This window comes from Salmo salar, chromosome ssa16 (genome assembly GCF_905237065.1).
Source record: "Salmo salar chromosome ssa16, Ssal_v3.1, whole genome shotgun sequence".
NCBI lineage: Eukaryota > Metazoa > Chordata > Actinopteri > Salmoniformes > Salmonidae > Salmo > Salmo salar.
This window is the reverse complement of record NC_059457.1, coordinates 41,555,253-41,577,030: the sequence shown is the minus strand read 5'-3', so window position 1 is coordinate 41,577,030 and position 21,778 is coordinate 41,555,253. Positions and strand designations below refer to the sequence as shown.

The 21,778-nt window shown below is 42.7% G+C and overlaps 1 protein-coding gene across 4 annotated transcripts in view; it reads right to left on the bottom strand.

Moving 5' to 3' along the window:
* LOC106573859 (ankyrin repeat domain-containing protein 13C-A) overlaps positions 1–21,778 on the bottom strand; it is a 57,945-nt gene that overhangs the window by 12,497 nt on the left and 23,670 nt on the right. For 3 of the 4 annotated variants that reach the window (XM_045697263.1, XM_014149268.2, XM_045697264.1), the window contains 3 exons: positions 5,708–5,793; positions 3,978–4,023; positions 1,158–1,224 (listed from right to left, as the gene is read on the bottom strand). In XM_045697263.1, coding sequence (XP_045553219.1) covers positions 1,158–1,224; positions 3,978–4,023; positions 5,708–5,793 — 199 coding nt within the window. Of the gene's footprint in view, positions 1–1,157; positions 1,225–3,977; positions 4,024–5,707; positions 5,794–6,778; positions 6,798–21,778 lie in introns of those variants that run through there. The other variant, XM_045697265.1, reaches the window with a different exon arrangement.

Below are 21,778 nucleotides of genomic sequence, written 5' to 3'. Positions count from 1 at the left end.
TGGTTGCCATGGGAGACAACTAATTTCTATGTTTTCCGAGAAAAGCTAGTTTCAAGAATTAGTGGAGAAATGAGGTGTGACAACAAAGATAAGTAACTAAACAATTATATGTGCTGCACATAGACACGAAAGGGAGAGTGAGAGGTACGACAGAGCGGAGACTTTCAACCATTGGAATGTAAATTAAGTTATGCCTTGGCCCCCCTCTCCAACTGACATTTTGAAAGCCTGTTAGAGAACTTTCTTTCTTCACCACCCACTCACCACAACATGCACACACTTTCATGTGTCTGAGAATAATTATCCCTGAATCTCCAGCGTTGCATAGATTCAGAGCGGTGGTGAAGTGGGTAAGCCAGATAACCTTAGTGTATTCTGTATAGTCCAACTGGTGAATCGTGTTTCGCTACTGGATGGGGAATAATTGAATGTGACGACTTGGCGCTGGGCCAATTATAATGGAGTCTGTAGGGTTAGGGTAGGTGCTGGTTCTCTCTATCTAAGTGTAATTATTTGGAGAGGGATGACGAGGTGATAGATCTGCAAACAGATGGCGTGCTGCTCAGTCACAGCAGTGCAAGAACCGATTTCACACTCTAGTTAACCGTTCTTGTCATTAGCCACCGTGCTAGGGTTGGCTTTACCGAAGCCCATAAAGCTTGGAGAGGGTGTAGTGTTCAAGGCCAGGAATTTTTACTGAACTGAAAAGGGCTCTAAAAGCTTGAAAGTGCTTCAATAAAAGGTTTTATCAAGGCATATTGACCTTTATTATCGTGGGTTTTACCATATCTCATTGACTTTTTCAGTATAATACTAAAGCTAAGGACATCACTCAGGAGAAGCACCAGTCTAATGTTGTTGAACAGAGGTGGCTCCTTGGCCTTGTCCATAGGGACAAGCTCAATACCTGACTCTTTCTGCATTTAACGAAACTGCATCTCTGCCCTACCAAGACTATGACAAGATGGCTGAAGGAGAAACAGACTGGCACCCAACCAAAGCTAAAGATTGGTGAAGAACAGTACAGTACTGGTAAATGAATCAGTGATCCATGATGGCACACCCGTCTCTTTATTACATGTTGTAATCTGTTTGACATGCTTATTGGTTACAATGATCTTATCTTTTGTCTTGTCTTTTGTCTTGTCTTGACTCACCTGATGTTGATCCCCTGTTTGTAGATCTTACAGGCGTCAGAGGGCAGGATTCGGGAGAGCAAAGGCACTGCAACATGGGGAAATAGATAGTCCTAAGATTAGAAACTCCTTAATAATGATCATCACCAACCACTTCAAAGTTCCTATATTCCTCCTTTCAGAGCCCATACAGGCATATGCAGTTCTGCAGTTTAATATTTAACACTCTTTACAAGCCTACACCAGACTGTCATTAAATAGTGATTTCCAAAGTCCTGCACCTTATCAAGGTCTGTCACAGAACTATAAAAGAGATGCGGCAGGTATTATGTGACTGATTTAGGTTATGTGCAAATAGGATTTGAGATCACTTCTGATCCTTGGAGGGCACCACACTATTGTCCATGTTCCAGTAATTACGTCAGCATGCTGTACTATATTGCTTAATTATAAACTGGGTAGTACGAGCCCTAAATGCTGATTGGCTGAATGCCGTGGTATATCAGACCGTATTTTAAAAAATAAAGGAGATCCGTACACTAGGAGCTCAGATGCAAAAATATATTTTTCCAACATTTCGGCAAATTGTCGAGGTCACCCCCTCTCCTAGGGAGGGTGACATGGATTCGAACATGTCACCCTCCCGAGGAGAGGGGGTGACCTCAACAATTTATTGAGAGGCTACCTGGATCTTTAACTTAAAGACCCTTGCTCCCTTCGGTCTCAACGTAGACTTTGATCTGAAGCCATTCTTGTGATTATTGTGATTTTGCTATTGTAAATGTTTGTAGGCTTATGTAGCCAAATTGTATCTATGATCGTACGCTATCCATTTATGTTTTTGTATGCTATTTTAATTTATGAGAATTAACCAATGATATCAGGCCACACCCGGTTATGATTACAGACACCTGTGTGTGTCTTTTGACACTATATAAACGAGTCACCCTGCAGTGTTTGTCATTATACCCTGATGAAGACAGCTTGTCTGTCGAAACGTTGGGCATAAAATATTTTTTGCATTTGAGCTCCTAGAGTGTACGGCTCTCCTTTCTTTTTTTAAGTGTTCCACTCCGCTAGCCAGCACCTCCCCTGAATAGGTGTGCGTTTCTTTCGCCTCTAGATTATATCAGACCGTATACCATTGGCATGACAAAACATTTATTTTTACGGCTAATTGCTAATTACGTTGGTAACCAGTTTATAATAGCAATAAGGCACCTCGGGGGTTTGTGGTATATTGCCAATATACAACGTGTAAGGGCTGTATCAAGGCACTCCGCGTTGCGTCTTGCCTAAGAACAGCCCTGGTATACTGGCCATAAACCACACCCCCTCGGGCTGTATTACTTAATTCTAATGTATATATAAGTATGCTAGCATGGATATTGGAACAGAGCCTATGAATGCCATGCATGCCAGCAGTGCACCTCTCACTGAGAGGAAATCAATTCCCTTTGATCTGCACTAGTACAGACTGGACAATGTCTGTTTTATCCCCAGAATATTGAAAAGGACTGCTGGGGTCCTGGTCTCTCAATGTCTGAGGTCAAACGTTTAGAATGTTGCAGATATAAATGGAATGAACAGAGCTGGCACAATTCTCTGTTATATCTGTTCTGCTCTATACAATTCCATCTGAATGTTCTGTGATGTTTCACCTTCCTGAACAGTGATGCATTCTTTGGATTTCAGCCCTTGCCACACAGGGGCACTCGGCTCCATCCCCTGTCAAATTCTACCAACTCACACAATCAGCATCCCTTTCTTTACTGTTGTGAACAGTCACACAATCTTTACAAGCAGGTCAATATTTAACATGGACATGTGAACACACTCTTGACTTACACTGGACATTCAGCTAAAGTAATCTGGGACATTTGTAACATTATTTTCTCTATAATGTATTCCAAGAAACAATAGGCATTACGTGAATAATGCATCTAAAAATAAGATTAATTGATTCTCTCTCTCGCGCTCGACCTTTGAATGCTTGGCTATGAAAAGCCAACTGGCATTTACTCCTAAGGTGCTGACCTTTTGCACCCTCTATAACCCCTGTGATTATTATTTGACCCTGCTGGTAATTTATGAACGTTTTAACATTTTGAAGAACGATATGGCATTCATGACAATGTTATAATCGCTACCCAGCACAGCCAGAAGAGGACTGGCCACCGCTTGGAGCCCGGTTCCTCTCTAGGTTTCTAGACATTGTGTTTTTCCTAGACATTGTGTTTTTCCTAGACATATTGTGTTTTTCCTAGACATATTGTGTTTTTCCTAGACATAGTGTTTTTCCTAGACGTGTTTTTCCTAGCCACCGTGCTTCTACATCTGCATTGCTTGCTCTTTGGGGTTTTAGGCTGGATTTCTGTATAAGCACTCTGCTGTAAAAAGGGCTTTATAAAATACATTACATTTGATTGATTGATTGATGTAAAAGTTAATAGGCCTTCGTAATGCTGGTGGTGGGATGTTGTAATGATATATTGCCACCACCAGGGGGAGTGTCTGTCTTTCTGTCAGTGTGGGGAGGGGCGAGCCACTCCCTCCAGAGGATTACCTCAGGCTTGTAAACAATCTCTCAGCACCCCTCTCTTCCCAACCAGCTGGGCCGAGAGCACTCACTGACACCCACATAGCTGGACTCTCTTAGAGATAGCACCACATTAACACAAAAACACACTCTGTTTAACAATGTCAACCATGCTAGTATTTCAACTTTCATCTAAGTAGATGCACTCTGTGTGGTTAAAAAGAAACTGATCAGTTGTAGTGAGTAGGCCTGGTTGTGGGTCATTTGATCATATACTTGTGTGGAATGCATAGCAAACTCACCCCAGCTTTGAAAGTCCCAGTGAAGCTCCAAGTAAAAGTCTCCCAGCTGGAAAGAAACAGAATATCAATTTCATTATCAACCAAAATACACCAGAGTAACAGAGGAAGAGTAGACCTGACAGACATTACCATATCAAAGATAGCCTAGTCGAGCTTCATTTTCTTCAATGAGTTTAGAATCCAATATGTAGTTAAAATGCTCTGAAATGACACAGCTGGCCCACCTAATCTCACGGTACTGACCAGAAATAAAACCTCCCGTGATGTAATATTAATAATAACGCATCACATCTCTGAGAAATATAATCCCCTGGAGTTAAGAGAGAATCTCTCTCTGACATCACAGGAATGATAATATCCTCTCATCTAACACGGGAGAGAACTGCTCTTTCATCCCTTTCTTCCATCGCTCTCTCCTTCTCTTCATCACTCAGGTTCATCCCCTTGGGGAGTCACAACTGATCTGGTAGTGGCTTATGCCCAGGGCACCAGATGTTTATGCCCACAGAGTACCCTCGACAACATCATGCCAGCCACAGTGCTGCAAGGCTCCCCAAAGCCCAGACTATCAACTGTGTGTGTGTGTGTGTGTGTGTGTGTGTGTGTGTGTGTGTGTGTGTGTGTGTGTGTGTGTGTGTGTGTGTGTGTGTGTGTGTGTGTGTGGAGAGGAGAATCTGCCTCCCCCTGTGTCGTTAGAATGTTTGTGAGAATGTCACCTTTCATGCAGGTTGACCCATGCAGGTTGGCCCATGTTGCTGTCTGTCTGCATAATCCCTGAGCGTAGGCGGCTAGGGAGAGGGCATATTCACTGCATGTAGAGGGTTGTTCTCTGGGGGTGCTTTGTTGTGATGACAGTAGTTAGTGTGTGACTGATAGCGCCTAGGTCTGTGTGTGTGTCCAGCGGAGTGGCATTTCTGACTAGGAGGAGCGAGTACAGATCCTGCCCCGCAGCACAATGGATCATGCTTCATTTCAGAAGAGGAGAAAGATGGGGAGGGTAGAGGAGGGGAGAGGAAGGGAGCAGAGGATACAGGCTAGAGACAAGATGGGGATACAAGATATACAGAGGTAGGATCTTAATTTAAGACAGTTTGCTATATCAGGGAAATAATCCTGCAGCAACAGGAAATATAAATTATTATGCAGACATTTTTGTAGGGGTAGTTGTTAAGTGGAAATTACAGACTTCAGAAGCCTTTTTACACCTCAAATACACTACAAGGGATCAGGGATATTAAATAACTGTCAACGGTGGGTGTAGCTGGTGCATGGAGGTCAGGCGCACGAGAGCAGAGATGAGTGGACAAAGCACTTTACTTAGGCAATCATAATAACAGAACGCAATCGCGTCACAAAAACAAATGCCCAAAGAACAAGTGAGGCAGCACAAAGTACAACAAACAAAGTACAAAGCACCGGCTGCCACAAAGCACGGGTATAAAACAAAACCCGGCGCAAACCAGCCTGAAGCGTGCCAACCTGACAAATAAACAATACCCCACACAGACATGGAGGAAACAGAGTACACATAGTAATTAGTAGGAGATGAAAACCAGGTGTGCAGGAAAACAAGACAAAACAAATGGAAAATGAAAGGTGGATCGGCGATGGTTAGAAGACCAGTGACGTCGACCGCTGAACGCCGCCCGAACAAGAAGAGGAACCGACTTCGGCGGAAGTCGTGACAATAACAACGGGGGAAAGAGAGAGAGAGAGACTCAGCGCCGTACCTCTTTGAGGGCGTTCAGTAGCTTTGGCCTCTTGTCCGCCACACTTTCTCTGGATTGCTGTTTCAGCTTCCTTAGCAGCGCTGTGACTGACAGAGAGAAGAACAGAGAGAGCAAGGGGTGAGACCACAACTACATACGGCAATAACAATCATCATTACTGGAATCTCTAGGTATTGGTCTTCAAGAGGAAGTATCCCATCAACTGCATTGCACATTGCTATATAGAGGATCACATTTCACCATGCAAATTGCATTGAACTTGACCCCAATCTATACTGTATGCTTTTAAAAGCTTAGTTGCGATGACTGAATCATTTGGCGTCTGGGTAGCTAAGCATCACATCATTCAAAACTTGATCACACAGTACAGCATTGTACAGTATTAAAGCACATGACACTGTCAATGAATTTCAATAATGGGAGAAACACACCTACTGACTGCTAATTCCAGTCCCTGATATACACTATGCTGACTTCCCAGAGTGAAACGGCATAACAGGACTTTACAACCCCCACCCACTACACTGCCGGTAGGGATCACATATATTCCAGGAAGTTCAAAGAGGGAAATGAGATGAACAATAAAGTGGACCATTAATGAGATACCTCTGTTAGCTCTTTAATGACCCGAGGGAGGACAAACAGAAGAGAGACTTTTAACCATGACAACCCAGCTTAACAAGCTTTCAGCCTAATTCCTCTCGTTTTCATACAAATAAGACCGAGCTGAAACAGCCACACCCGACTAACATTTATCTGTGGTTCAAAGAGAGAGGTGGGAACAACAGCTAATTGCAGTTATAGGAGGCGTCAGGGGATTAAACGACGATGTGAGCAATCCACGTATAATATGCTTTTAGAAGAAAAGACAGATTTTATGAAATCAAAACCACAAACCCCACAAAAAAGGAATGGAATCATGACTGTCGCAGACAAACCATATAGTGTTTAATTTGGTCATTTCAAATGCAGGGGCTGAAGTAGGCGTAATCTGTCCATTCAATCACACAGGTTGTTTTCCAAACAAACACACACACAAATCCCACAAGAATAAGCTAACTGTAGGCCTACACATGTATGCTTTATTCTGTGCATCCCAGGAAAATAACCTCTCCCTCAATGTCAACAAAACGAAGGAGTTGATCGTGGAGTTCAGGAAACAACAGAGGAGCACCCCCCTATCCATATTGACGGGGCCGCAGTGGAGAAGATGAAAAACGTGAAGTTCCTCGTCGTACACATCACTGACAATCTGAAATAGTCCACCCACACGGACTGAGGTGAAGAAGGCGCAAAACAGTGCCTCTTCAACTTCAGGAGGCTGAAGAAATTCGGCTTGGCCCCTAAGACCCTCAAACTTCTACAGATGCACCATGGACAGCATCCTGTCGGGCTGTATCACCGCCTGGTACGGCAACTGCACTGTCCGCAACCACAGGGCTCTCCAGAGAATGGAACAATCTGCCTAGCCTCCAGGATATCTACAGCACCTGAGCCACGGCCTGTTCACCCCGCTACCATCCAGAACACGAGGTCAGTACAGGTGCATCAAAGCTGGGACTGAGAGACTGAAAAACAGCTTCTATCTCAAGGCCATCAGACTGTTAAATAGTCACCACAAGCTGGCCTTCACCCAGTACCCTGCCCTGAACTTTAGTCACTGACACTTGCCAACACCTTTTTGGTTACTACATGATTCCATGTGTTATTTCATAGTTTTGATGTCTTCACTATTATTCTACAATGTAGAAAATGGTACAAATAAAGTAAAACCCTTGAATGAGTAGATGTGTACAAACTTTTGACTGATATTGTGTGTGTAAATACCCCTTGACTTTTTTCAAATTTTGTTAAGTTACAGCCTTATTATAAATATACACACAATACCCCATAATGACAAAGCAAAAACAGCTTAATTTTTTTGTGCCAATTTATAATAAAAAAAAAAATGGAAATTCACATTTACATAAGTATTCAGACCCTTTACTCAGTACTTTGTGGAAGCACCTTTGGCAGCTATTACAGCCTTGAGTCTTCTTCGGTATGACGCTACAAGCTTGGCACACCTGTATTTGGGTAGTTTTTCCCATTCTTCTTTGGAGATCCTCTCAAGCTTTGTCAGGTTCGATGGGGAGCATTGCCGCACAGCTATTTTCAGGTGGAAAACAACCCCACAGCATGATGCTGCCATCACCATGCTTCACAGTAGGAATGATCCAAGGTTTCCTCCAGACGTGACGCTTGGCATTCAGGCCAAAGACTCCAAACGGGCTGTCAAGTGCCTTTTACTGAGGAGTGGCTTCTGTCTGGCCACTCTACCATAAAGGCCTGATTGGTGGAGTGTTGTAGAGATGTTTGTCCTTCTGGAAGGTTCTCCCATCTCCACAGAGGAACTCTAGAGCACTGTCAGAGTGACCATCGGGTTCTTGGTCACCTCCCTGACCAAGACCCTTCTCCCCCGATTGCTCAGTTTGGCTGGGCGGCCAGCTCTAGGAAGAGTCTTGGTAGTTCAAAACTTCTTCCATTTAAGAATGATGGAGGCCACTGTGTTCTTGGGGACCTTCAATGCTGCAGAAATATTTTGGTACCCTTCCCCAGATCTGTGCCTCGACACAATCCTGTCTCGGAGCTCTACGGACAATTTCTTCAACCTCATGGATTGGTTTTTGCTCTGACATGTACTGTCAACTGTTGGACCTTATATAGACAGGTGTGTGCCTTTCTATAACATGTCCAATCAATTGAATTTACCACAGGTGGACTCCAATCAAGTTGTAGAAACATCTCAAGGATGATCAATGGAAACAGAATGCACCTGAGCCCAATTTCAAGTATTATGGCAAAGTGACTGAATACTGATGTAAATGTGATAAAGTGTTTCTAAAAACCTGTTTTTGCTTATGGGGTATTGTGTTCAGATTGCCGAGGATTTCTATTTATTTAATACATTTTAGAATAAAATGTGGGAAAAGTCAAGGGTTCTGAATTCTTTCCGAAGGCACTGTATCTACACATATATGATGGGATGTGTAGACAATAATGTACATATTTTTAGACTCCGGACTGACACGGCTCGTCCTAATATTTCTATATTTCTTAATTCCGTTCTCTTATTTTTAGATGTGTGCATTTAGATATTACTGTACTGTTGGAGCTAGAAACACAAGCATTTCGCTATATCCGCAATAATATCTGCTAGACCCAAAGAGGAAACCAAAGGAAGCGGAGGCATTGGTGCTGCTAATGAAACTAGGCCACGGGGGCCAAGCTCAGTGGCCAAACACACACACTCGCGCTGGGCTATGTTTTGGTGTTCTGGGGGCCAGGCATCTCTCTGTTTTTCTCAGGCCTGGCTGCCTAATGAGAGGCGACAGGCTCCGGATGGGCGAGCCTCCTGATCCTCACCGCCCCTCGGTGGGAGAGACCAGAGAGGGGAGAGGAGGGAGGAATAACTCACCATCTGCCCACAGACCACCCAGCATAAATGGGCCGAGCTGACACGGACCTCAACACTGGACCACCTCTCTATAATTAGGCCAAGGCCTATTCACCCTCACACAGACCAAATCATGGCTATAGAAGCAATAGAATAGCGCCATTTCCTGTCTGAAAGGGGTCTGGAGTGTTAATAATAAATCCTAATAGATAATGTATTATTAATGCTAAAGAATCCACCACATAACCAAGACCTGAAATAATATTGTTTATCCAACACGCCTCCACCAGTGAAAAATGAACCATACCTGTCAGCCAGCTTTCGAGTAGCAGGGAGAGGACAGCAAATATTGACCCAGTGTAAGCACTAGGCAGCGCTAGGTAGCACTAGGCTTCACGGCAGGCAAAATACCTATTCATTATTGGCGGCACAACAGAACAGGCTAAGCTAGCAGTCAGTCATAGACAGAGCAGGGCAGGGTGCTCCAGTTTTCCAGTTCTCCTGCCACATCAGAGGCTACAGGACAAATCACTTCCAACTCCATTGGGCTTTGATGGCAGAATTCCCCTGCCATTCTCAGGACAGTAAAAGCCCCATATGATAAGCCAACATAGCGCCAAACCCAGGGGACCAGAGCCTGCTTTTGAACTATTTCATAGGCTGCTGCATTGTGATTGATGTGAGCACTTAGGGCTAGATGTCAGCCATCTTAATGAGAATAATAAACTAATGACTTTCATGTGATTATAATGAGAGAGAAATAAAAAGCATGATTGTTTTTTACATGATTGTAAAAGATGGGGAGGGCAGTCACTACAAAGGATATGTAATTCAATATTCCATCATGTGAAGTGAGATCAACAGAACAGAAACAGTAGAATAGCTAGCTAGTATCCATTTCCTAGGCTTTTGTGTCTCCTGATGGATGGTGGACAACTGTCCATCCATCTATCTCATGCAGATCTAGAAAGAGACACCTATTAACACCATTAGGCAGAATGTTTTCATTTAGTTAGCATATCGTGACTGAGGCGTTAACCATCTTCAAATCAAACTTTATTTGTCACATGCGCCGAATACAAGTGTAGACCTTACCATGAAATGCTTACTTACAAGCCCTTAACCAACAGTGCAGTTCAAGAAGAGTTAAGAAAATATTTACAAAATAAACTAAAGTAAAAAATTATAAAAAGTTAACAAAATAACAATAATGAGGCTATATACAGGGGGTGCAGGTAATTTGTACATGTAGGTAGGGGTGAAGTGACTACGCATAGATAATAAACAGCGAGTAGCAGCCGTGCACAAAACAAATGGAGGGGGGGGTCTTGTTCAGTAGTCTTGTGGCTTGGGGGTAGATGCTGTTAAGCAGTCTTTCGGTCCTATACTTGGCGCTCCAGTACCGATTGCCGTGCGGTAGCAGAGAAAACAGTCTATGACTTGGGTGAAAAACATTTGGAAACTTCCTGAAATTGAGGAAAACATCACTCCAAATAAGACCTAGAAAAAGATGGTGATGGAGAAGATAAAAGGCCTATCTTCACATCATGAAGCTTCCTTTAGGTTCTCAAATAGGCTACTTTTTGACTGCTCTGCCCTGTACTGTCATGGGGAAAGGTCATTCTGCTCTTTTGTACTCCTAAAGCCAGGGTGTAGTTCACATCTCATCCAAACAGGAAGTTGCTTCAGGCTCAAGTGTGACAACACCTCAGACTAGAGGTCGACCGATTAATCGGAATGGCCGATTAATTAGGGCCGATTGCAGGTTTTCATAACAATCGTAAATCTGTATTTTTGGACGCCGATTTGACCTATGTTTTTTTTAGACCTTTATTTAACTAGGCAAGTCAGTTAAGAACACGTTCTTATTTTCAATGACGGCCTAGGAACGGTGGGTTAACTGCCTTGTTCAGGGGCAGAACGACAGATTTTTACCTTGTCAGCTCAGGGATTCAATCTTGCAACCTTACGGTTAACAAGTCCAACGCTCTAACCACCTGCTTTACATTGCACTCCACGAGGAGCCTGCCTGTTATGCGAATGCAGTAAGAAGCCAAGGTAAGTTGCTAGCTAGCATTAAACTTATCTTATAAAAAACAATCAACCAATCATAATCACTAGATAACTACACATGGTTGATGATATTACTAGTTTATCTAGCCTGTCCTGCGTTGCATATAATCGCTTAGGTACACGTTGCTCCAACCATAAACATCAATGCCTTTCTTAAAATCAATACACAAGTATATATTTTTAAACCTGCATATTTAGTTAATATTGCCTGCTAACATGAATTTCTTTTAACTAGGGAAAATGTGTCACTTCTCTTGCAAACAGAGTCAGGGTACATGCAGCAGTTTGGGCCGCCTGGCTCGTTGCGAACTGTGAAGACTATTTCTTCCTAACAAAGACAGCCGACTTCGCCAAACGGGGGATGATTTAACAAAAGCACATTTGCGAGAAAAAAAATGCACAATCGTTGCACGACTGTACCTAACCATAAACATCAATACCTTTCTTAAAATCAATACACAGAAGTATATATTTTTAAACCTGCATATTTAGCTAAAAGAAATCCAGGTTAGCAGGCGATATTAACCAGGTGAAATTGTGTCATTTTGCATTCATTGCACGCAGTCAGGGTATATGCAACAATTTGGGCCGCCTGGCTCGTTGCGAACTAATTTGCCTGAATTTTACGTAATTGTGACATAACATTGAAGGTTGTGCAATGTAACAAGAATAACGTTTTGTTTTCGAGATGATAGTTTCCGGATTCGACCATATTAATGACCTAAGGCTCGTATTTCTGTGTGTTATTATGTTATAATTAAGTCCATGATTTGATAGAGCAGTCTGACTGAGCGATGGTAGGCAGCAGCAGGCTCGTAAGCATTCATTCAAAATAGCACTTTTGTGCGTTTTCCCAGCAGCCCTTCGCAATGCATTAAGCTGTTTATGACTTCAAGCCTGTCAACTCCAAAGATTAGGCTGGTGTAATCGATGTGAAATGGCTCGCTAGTTAGCCAGGTGCGTGCTAATAGCGTTTCAAATGTCACTCGCTCTGAGACTTGGAGTAGTTGTTTCCCCTTGCTCTACATGGGTAACGCTGCTTCAAGGGTGGCTTTTGTCGATGTGTTCCTGGTTCAAGCCCAGGTAGGAGCGAGGAGAGGGACAGAAGCTATACTGTTACACTGGCAATACTGAAGTGCCTATAAGAACATCCAATAGTCAAAGGTATATGAAATACAAATCGTATAGAGAGAAATAGTCCTATAATTCCTATAATAACTACAACCTAAAACTTCTTACCTGGGAATATTGAAGACTCATGTTAAAAGGAACCACCAGCTTTCATATGTTCTCATGTTCTGAGCAAGGAACTTAAACGTTAGCTTTTTTACATGGCACATATTGCACTTTTACTTTCTTCTCCAACACTTTGTTTTTGCATTATTTAAACCAAATTGAATGTTTCATTATTTATTTGAGACTAAATTGATTTTATTGATGTATTATATTAAGTTAAAATAAGTGTTCATTCAGTATTGTTGTAATTGTCATTATTACAAATAAATAGAAATCGGCGGATTAATCGGTATCGGCTTTTTTTGGTCCTCCAATAATCGGTATCGGCGTTGAAAAATCATAATCGGGCAACCTCTACCTCAGACCCCTATATGGAAAAGTTGTTCCCTGCCTTATAAAAACTAGAGGAAAGAAACAGTGATATGCTTTTAGTGAGCACATAAATTTGACACACAGTTGTGTGAAAAAAACACATGTGGACAAGTATAAAGGGAGAAAACACATAACTATGTTCCTGCTGTAAAACTTACTAATTTGCTAAATCTGTTACCTGCCATCTGTGGTGAACAAAGCGTTGATCAACTTTTGGTTGTGAAACAACCGGCTAACAATTTATTCACTTCTGTTTTGGATATAAAGTGCTTTCAGAAAGTATTCACACTCCTTGACTTTTTTACACATTTTGTTGTGTTATAGCCTGAATTTGGAATGGTTTAAATTGAGATTTTGTGTCCCTGGCCAACACACAATAGCCCATAATGTCAAAGTGGAATTCTGTTTTTAGAAATGTTTACAAATTAGCGGCCCAACTTTCACTGGGGATATGACCCCACCACATTCTGAAATTGCATTTTTGTCCCCCCCCCCAGTTTCAACATTGTACTGTGATACATTAAGGGTGTGCTTTAGGACCATGCGGACGCTTTAGGGTGGTCAGGTAGGCTGTTTGGCGGTCTCACCCGATGAAGGCAAAGCTTCTGAAAGGCTGGCTTATAGGAGAGATAAACAGAGGCAGGTGCTGTCTGTGTGTGTTGGGCATTTTCTCTGAGTTGTAAAAGCAAGCAGTGCAGAAATTGGCTACTCTTTATTTGACTGATGCAAGGTAACTGCTGTTTAACTTAACAGGAAGTAGCTAATGTTTCATCCCCTCTCGACTGAAGTTCTGTCTGAAGTGAATGATTTTGCTACAGTAGCTACCACAAACAGTTCAGCGAAAGCCTCTAGCTATTTCAGTATGTGTCAGGTAGCCGTATCTAACAGCTGTTGTGTGTATGGAAATATTTTGTAGCCTTTGTTTTGTCCTGCTTCAACAGAAGTAAATTAACTTGGCTAGTTTTCGCCAGTTGATGTAGCTACCATTAGAGCTATACAAAAGTTGGCTAACGTTAGCTAGCTCACTAACTTAAGCCTCAATCACATTAGACCTGAATCAAATGATGAAACCAGTGGCCAAACGAATGAAGACCAATATTTATGTTTTTGACAGCGCAATGTGAGTTTTTTATTACAGTCAATATAGCAAAGTAACGTTATTGATCTGTCAGTTTCCCTAGCTAATTCCCTACTTTTCACACCGACACGGCTTAAACACCTCTACAGGCTTCAATGTCATGGTGCACAGTCAGTACACAACACTATGCTCATGATGTCTTAGAAGCATCAGATGGTGACAGGAGTCCCAGCAGGGTTAGACAGCCAGGGAAGACCAGTGATTTTTGCAGTATATTATAACAATCAGTGAATTAATACAAAGTTCCATCTTGAGTTAATGGTAGGCCTACAGTAGCTACATGACTGCAGCTTAAAGTTACAGTCTGGGATCTGGGAATAATGGTAACTTCAATTATTGAACCATTATATTATCCAAGAATAGAATCAATGTATACATGTACACCACGGTAATTCTTTGTCATGCTTTATAGCAGGATCAGATGGTGACAGGGGTCTCAGCAGGGTCAGGCAACCAGGGAAGACCAGTCTGTGGCGTCACTGAGGTGAACTTTTCCAGATGCAACACTTTATTCTCTCTGTGCAGCAAACACTGGACTAGCCAGAAGCTTCAAAGATTGAAACTATTTTAATGAAGTCTGACAAACCTCTAAAGTTTATTTCCACATTGTATCAAGGGTTGATGGAGGCTTTTCCTGATGACACAAAACATGTACAGCTAAAATGTAAGGAAGACCTGGGAGACACTATTGATGATGATGAATAGATACATACAGTGCATTCGAAAAGTATTCAGACCCCTTCCCTTTTTCCACATTTTGTTACATTACAGCCTTATTCTAAAATGGATTAAATATTTTTTCCCCCTTCAATCTACACACAATACCCCACAATGACAAAGCGAAAACAGGTTTTTAGAATGTTTAGCAAATTTCATGCACTCAGAAATGTAATTCCTCTGCTGGAGGTGTAAAACACAAGAGGACATATTTGCATATGTTATGCTCTTGTGAAGGCTGGCTGAATTCTGGCAAAGAGTATGTTCTTTTAACTCAGCAGGTCTACAGATTCTCCCTTCTCCTTGTTTACTTGGAAATGTTGATACTTATCAGATAAAATTGTGTACCGTAGCATTTATAGCAACTAAGAAATGCATTGCCATTAATTGGATGGTTGGTTATCCTCCCACAATGTCACAATGAATGTCAAGTTATGCATCACTAGATTTGATTTAGTACAAGATTAAGGGTATACTTTGCAACTTTCACAAGGTATGGATGCCTTCTATGGAATACTGTACGACAAAAATAGTCTGTATTGAAAACATGCCCAAGTCAGGGGAGCTACATATTTAGGCAATACCTAGCTGCTGGGCTGCTCAGTCCTGGCCCTGGGGGTCTGCCGTACTGTTGGTTGTCACTCTGGCCTTGCCCTAACACCTGAAACCAATAATGAATGTTTCACTAAGATCCTAAAGCTGAGTGGGATGTGTTGGGGTGCTGCAGGGTGGTGAACGCCTAGGGGAAGGATGGGGCGATCCAGCTATATTGTGTGCAAGTAAAAAGAGCACTACAGTACTTTTAGGCATATATGAATTACAGTGCCCTCTGTACATTTTTGGGACAGTGAAGCATTTTTTCTTTTCAAAGTTTGAAATCAAACAATGACTATGAAGTTAAAGTACAGGTGGTCAGCTATAATTTGAGGTTATTTACATCCATATCGGGTGAACCGTTTAGAAATTACAGCACTTTCTGTACATAGTCCCGTCCCCCCCAATTTAGGGAGGAAGGAAGTCTGTACAGAATAGGGTTGTTTGAGGCAATTCCAACACAACACATCACTGAGTGCCACGCATGGTGGTGGCTGCATCATGTTATGACATTGAATGTTTCTGAAAATCTATGGCTTGAAAATCTATGGCAACACTTGAAAATGGCTGTTTAGTAATGACCAATTTAAGAGAGCTTGAAGACTTTGAAAAATAATAAATGTGCAAATATTGTACAATCCAGGTGTGCAAAGCTCTTAGAGAGAGACTTACCCAGAAAAACTCAGCTGTAATCGCTGCTGAAGGTGATACTAACATGTATTGACTCAGGAGTGTGAATACTTGTATAAATTAACATTTCTGTATTGAATTTTCAATACATTTGCAAAAATGTCACTGTCATTATGGGGTATTGTGTGTAGATGGGTGAGATTTTTTTTATTTAATCCATTTTGAATTCAGGTTGTAACACAACAAAATGTGGAATAAGTCAAGGGGTATGAATACTTTCTGATGGCACTGCAAGTCTTTGCCTGACTCAAACTTTATTATTTTGCTGCTCCATCCCCAGCTAGTAACTTTGGTTCCTTGGAAGTTGTGGGAACGTACATTTTTGGATTCCCATCAGTTCTGGGAATCAATCCATATGTTTTTTGACCGGTAAAAAGGAAAACATTTTAAAATGTTCTGAGAAAATGTAGCCTAGTCTGTAAACGTACATTTTTAGATTGCAGGGAGGTTTTGAGAATGTTTTACTATGGTTCTCTGAAAGTTTTCCTAGGAGGTTTTATTAACGTTCTGAGAATGGAAATTACAGGTTAAGGTAATTAAATAACGTTCTGAGAACATGTTTCAATAAGACTTAATAACACCGGGTCTCCCAAGTGGCTCATTAGTCTTAGGCACTACATCGGAGTGCTAGCTGTGCCACTAGAGATTCTGGGTTCGAGTCCAGGCTCTGTCGCGGCCGGCCACGACCGGGAGACCGATGGGGCGGCGCACAATTGGCCCAGCGTCGTCCGGGTTAGGTCGGCAGGGATGTCCTTGTCCCATCGCGCACTAGTGACTCCTGCCTGGCGCAGTGCATGCTGACACGGTCGCCAGGTGCATGGTGTTTCCTTGGTGCGGCTGGCATCAGGGTTAAGTGGGCATTGTGTCAAGAAGCAGTGCGGCTTGGTTGGGTTGTGTTTCGGAGGACGCACGGCTCTCGGCCTTCGCCTCTCCCGAGTCCGTACGGGAGTTGCAGCGATGAGACAAGACTGTAACTACCAATTGGATAACACGAAATTGGGGAGAAAAGAGGAAAAAGAGGAAAAAGTTTTTTTTTTAAAGAGTTAATAACACTTAGTTTGGGTTAACTGTTCTGAACTCCAAGCACAGATAGGACACTTGAAAACAAACATATATTTTTTATTGTGAGATTCAAACCTACGATCTTCTGCTCTCAATCCATGGAATTAGTCTACAGCGCCACAAGGATGGAGCTAGCATGCCATGTTTTTTTTAAAACTCATACTAAGCTTTTAATTTGTGTCTATTCAAACAGACCCCATTTCAAAGGAAACTAGCACTCATTAAGATCAGGTGTGGCCAATAAGTGGGCGCGGCCAATACACTACTGAACACACTTAACAAGATAGAGGGTAGAGAATTTTGTTAATGCCGAGAACGGAATGTATATGTTTTAAAATAACATTCTTAGAATGTTCTTTGAACATTAGTGTTTTCTTGTGGTTTTTATGGTAAGTTTTCTTAATGTGAACATGACTTGAACATGAACCATGAGGAAACATGCAGAAAACGTTTTGCTGAAGTACTGAAATTCTCACCTAAGAAACATGATTCTCAGAACGTTATGTGCTAGCTGGGTCGTTCGCTACATACTTTAGTCTGAGACTGCCATCATTGAAGTCATTTGTGTTGATGTCAAAATGTGGGGTGTTGTACAAAAAGTAAATCAGAGATTGGATCATCTCTAACCAATCAGAGTAGCAAAGCCAAGGGCATATTTTTTGGGGTGGGGGGACTCTTGCCCAACCCAATTGGTTTCTGGTACCAATCAGAATGGTTAGAATGTTTTTCCATTCCAGAAATCATCGTGGTACTAAGATCCAGACTCATTGCGGAGGAGAAATTAACATATGTGGGAGTTGCGTAGCGTTTGCCGGGAGAAAGGAGTTTGGGTGGTCAGGCAATATACAGTAAGTCTACCATCTGGCTAAAAACAAATAGATTCAGTACTGGTGTTGTCTTTTTATAAAGGCACTTTGAATACGGGATTTTAGAATCTCTAACAAGACCAGATCACTACTTCCTGGAAAAGTGTGATATCAGCAACTTTCAGTGGCCTCATTCACTCAGATGTTTCCATCCTCACACGGACAGCTCCCACTTCCCTACCAGACCAAGAGAAGTGCTGACCTGCTAATGTATCTAAAACACTGTGCATTGCATTGCTTTTCTAGGCTAGCCATGTTAGCTAGCTTTTACATGTTTATGACACTGAATATGGAAAACTGTTCAGTGCTACTCTCCTGCCTTACTGACAGCCAGGTCATATGACAGGACCAGGCCTATACACCTACTGTAGTCATTTACAAGATTTGCAGGAACTGAGTCAACAGCTAAGAATAAAAATGATTCATTTAGTGAGGGTGGCGTGGCAGTGTGGTAAAAGAGACCCATGATGCCTTGGAACAACACAGTTAGTGAGTCAGAAGGTAGGTGCGTGCATCAACCAACACAGGTCGAAGTGTAGCCGAACATCATAATAATTTAAAAAATAATTTGAAATAATGAGTCCCTCTCTCCTTTAAAACAGTTACCAAGTCCAAATGGATGGTGGGTATCCATAGCCCCTGGAGCTCAAATTTAATTTGTCACATACAGTGCCTTGCAAAAGTATTCACCCCGCTTGGCGTTTTTCCTATTTTGTTGCATTACAACCTGTAATTTAAATGGATTTCATTTGGATGTCATGTAATGGACATACACAAAATAGTCCAAATTGGTGAAGTGAAATGAAAAAAATAACTTGTTTCAAAGAATTCTACAAAATAAAAAACTGAAAAGAAGTGCATGCATATGTATTCACCCACTTTGCTATGAAGCCCCTAAATAAGATCTGGTGCAACCAATTACCTTCAGAAGTCACATAATTAATTAAATATAGTCCACCTGTGTGCAATCTAAGTGTCACATGATCTGTCACATGATCTCAGTATATATATATATATATATATATATATATATATATATATATATATATATACATACACACACACACACACACATACATACATACACTGCTCAAAAAAATAAAGGGAACACTTAAACAACACAATGTAACTCCAAGTCAATCACACTTCTGTGAAATCAAACTGTCCACTTAGGAAGCAACACTGATTGACAATACATTTCACATACTGTTGTGCAAATGGAATAGACAACAGGTAGAAATTATAGGCAATTATCAAGACACCCCCAATAAAGGAGTGGTTCTGCAGGTGGGGACCACAGACCACTTCTCAGTTCCTATGCTTCCTGGCTGATGTTTTGGTCACTTTTGAATGCTGGCGGTGCTTTCACTCCAGTGGTAGCATGAGACGGAGTCTACAACCCACACAAGTGGCTCAGGTAGTGCAGCTCATCCAGGATGGCACATCAATGCGAGCTATGGCAAGAAGGTTTGCTGTGTCTGTCAGCGTAGTGTCCAGAGCATGGAGGCGCTACCAGGAGACAGGCCAGTACATCAGGAGACGTGGAGGAGGCCGTAGGAGGGCAACAACCCAGCAGCAGGACCGCTACCTCCGCCTTTGTGCAAGGAGGAGCAGGAGAAGCACTGCCAGAGCCCTGCAAAATGACCTCCAGCAGGCCACAAATGTGCATGTGTCTGCTCAAACGGTCAGAAACAGACTCCATGAGGGTGGTATGAGGGTCCGACGTCCACAGGTGGGGGTTGTGCTTACAGTCCAACACCGTGCAGGACGTTTGGCATTTGCCAGAGAACACCAAGATTGGCAAATTCGCCACTGGCGCCCTGTGCCCTTCACAGATGAAAGCAGGTTCACACTGAGCATGTGACAGACGTGACAGAGTCTGGAGACGCTGTGGAGAACGTTCTGCTGCCTGCAACATCCTCCAGCATGACCGGTTTGGCGGTGGGTCAGTCATGGTGTGGGGTGGCATTTCTTTTGGGGGCCGCACAGCCCTCCATGTGCTCGCCAGAGGTAGCCTGACTGCCATTAGGTACCGAGATGAGATCCTCAGACTCCTTGTGAGACCATATGCTGGTGCGGTTGGCCTTGGGTTCCTCCTAATGCAAGACAATGCTAGACCTCATGTGGCTGGAGTGTGTCAGCAGTTCCTGCAAGAGGAAGGCATTGATGCTATGGACTGGCCCGCCTGTTCCCCAGACCTGAATCCAATTGAGCACATCTGGGACATCATGTCTCGCTCCATCCACCAACGCCACGTTGCACCACAGACTGTCCAGGAGTTGGCGGATGCTTTAGTCCAGGTCTGGGAGGAGATCCCTCAGGAGACCACCTCATCAGGAGCATGCCCAGGCATTGTAGGGAAGTCATACAGGCACGTGGAGGCCACACACACTACTGAGCCTCATTTTGACTTGTTTTAAGGACATTACATCAAAGTTGGATCAGCCTATATATACACACACACACACACACACACACACACACACACACACACACACACACACACACACACACACACACACACACACACATATATATATATATATACACACATACACAAGCCTGTTCTGAAAGGCCCCAGAGTCTGCAACACCACTAAGCGGCACCATGAAGACCAAGGGGCTCTCCAAACAGGTCAGGGACAAAGTTGTGGAGAAGTACAGATCAGGGTTGGGTTATAAATAAAATATCCAGAACTTTGAACGTCCCACGGAGCACCATTAAATCCATTACTAAAAAATTGAAAGAATATGGTACCAAACAAACCTGTCAAGAGGGCCGCCCACCAAAACTCACAATCAGGCAAGGAGGGCGTTAATCAGAGAGGCATCAAAGAGACCAAAGATAACCCTGAAGGTGCTGCAAAGCTCCACAGCGTAGATTGAAGCATCTGTCCATAGGACCACTTTAAGCCATACACTCCACAGAGCTGGGCTTTACGGAAGTGGCCAGAAAAAAGCCATTGGTAAAAGAAAAAAAAAGTCATCTGGGAGACTCCCCAAACATATGGAACAAGGTACTCTGGTCAGAAGAGACTAAAATGTAGCTTCTTGGCCATCAAGAGAAACACTACGTCTGGCACAAACCCAACACCTCTCATCACCCCGAGAACACCATCCCCACAGTGAAGCATGGTGGTGGCAGCATCATGCTGTGGGGATGTTTTTCTATCGGCAGGGACTGGGAAACTGGTCAAAATTGAAGGAATGATGGATGGCACTAAATACAGGGAAATTCTTGAGGGAAACCTATTTCAGTCTTCCAGAGATTTGAGACTGGGACGGAGGTTCACCTTCCAGCAGGACAAGTTTATTTTTTCTTTCACCTTTATTTAACCAGGTAGGCCAGTTGAGAACAAGTTCTCATTTACAACTGCAACCTGGCCAAGACCCTGGCAATGACCCTAAGCATACTGCTAAAGCAACACTCGAGTGGTTTAACCTGTTAGGGCTAGGGGGCAGTATTGACACGGCCGGATAAAAAACGTACCCGATTTAATCTGGTTACTACTCCTGCCCAGTAACTAGAATATGCATATAATTATTGGCTTTGGATAGAAAACACCCTAAAGTTTCTAAAACTGTTTGAATGGTGTCTGTGAGTATAACAGAACTCATATGGCAGGCCAAAACCTGAGAAGATTCCATGCAGGAAGTGGCCTGTCTGACAAATTGTGTTTCATCTTGGCTCTTTTTATTGAAGACTGAGGATCTTTGCAATAACGTGACACTTCCTACGGCTCCCATAGGCTCTCAGAGCCCGGGAAAAAGCTGAACGATATCGAGGCAGGCTCTGGCTGAAACACTTTATCGCTTTTGGCAAGTGGCCGATCAGAGTACTATGGGCTTAGGCGCGTGCACGAGTCGACCGAATGCTTTATTTTCTTT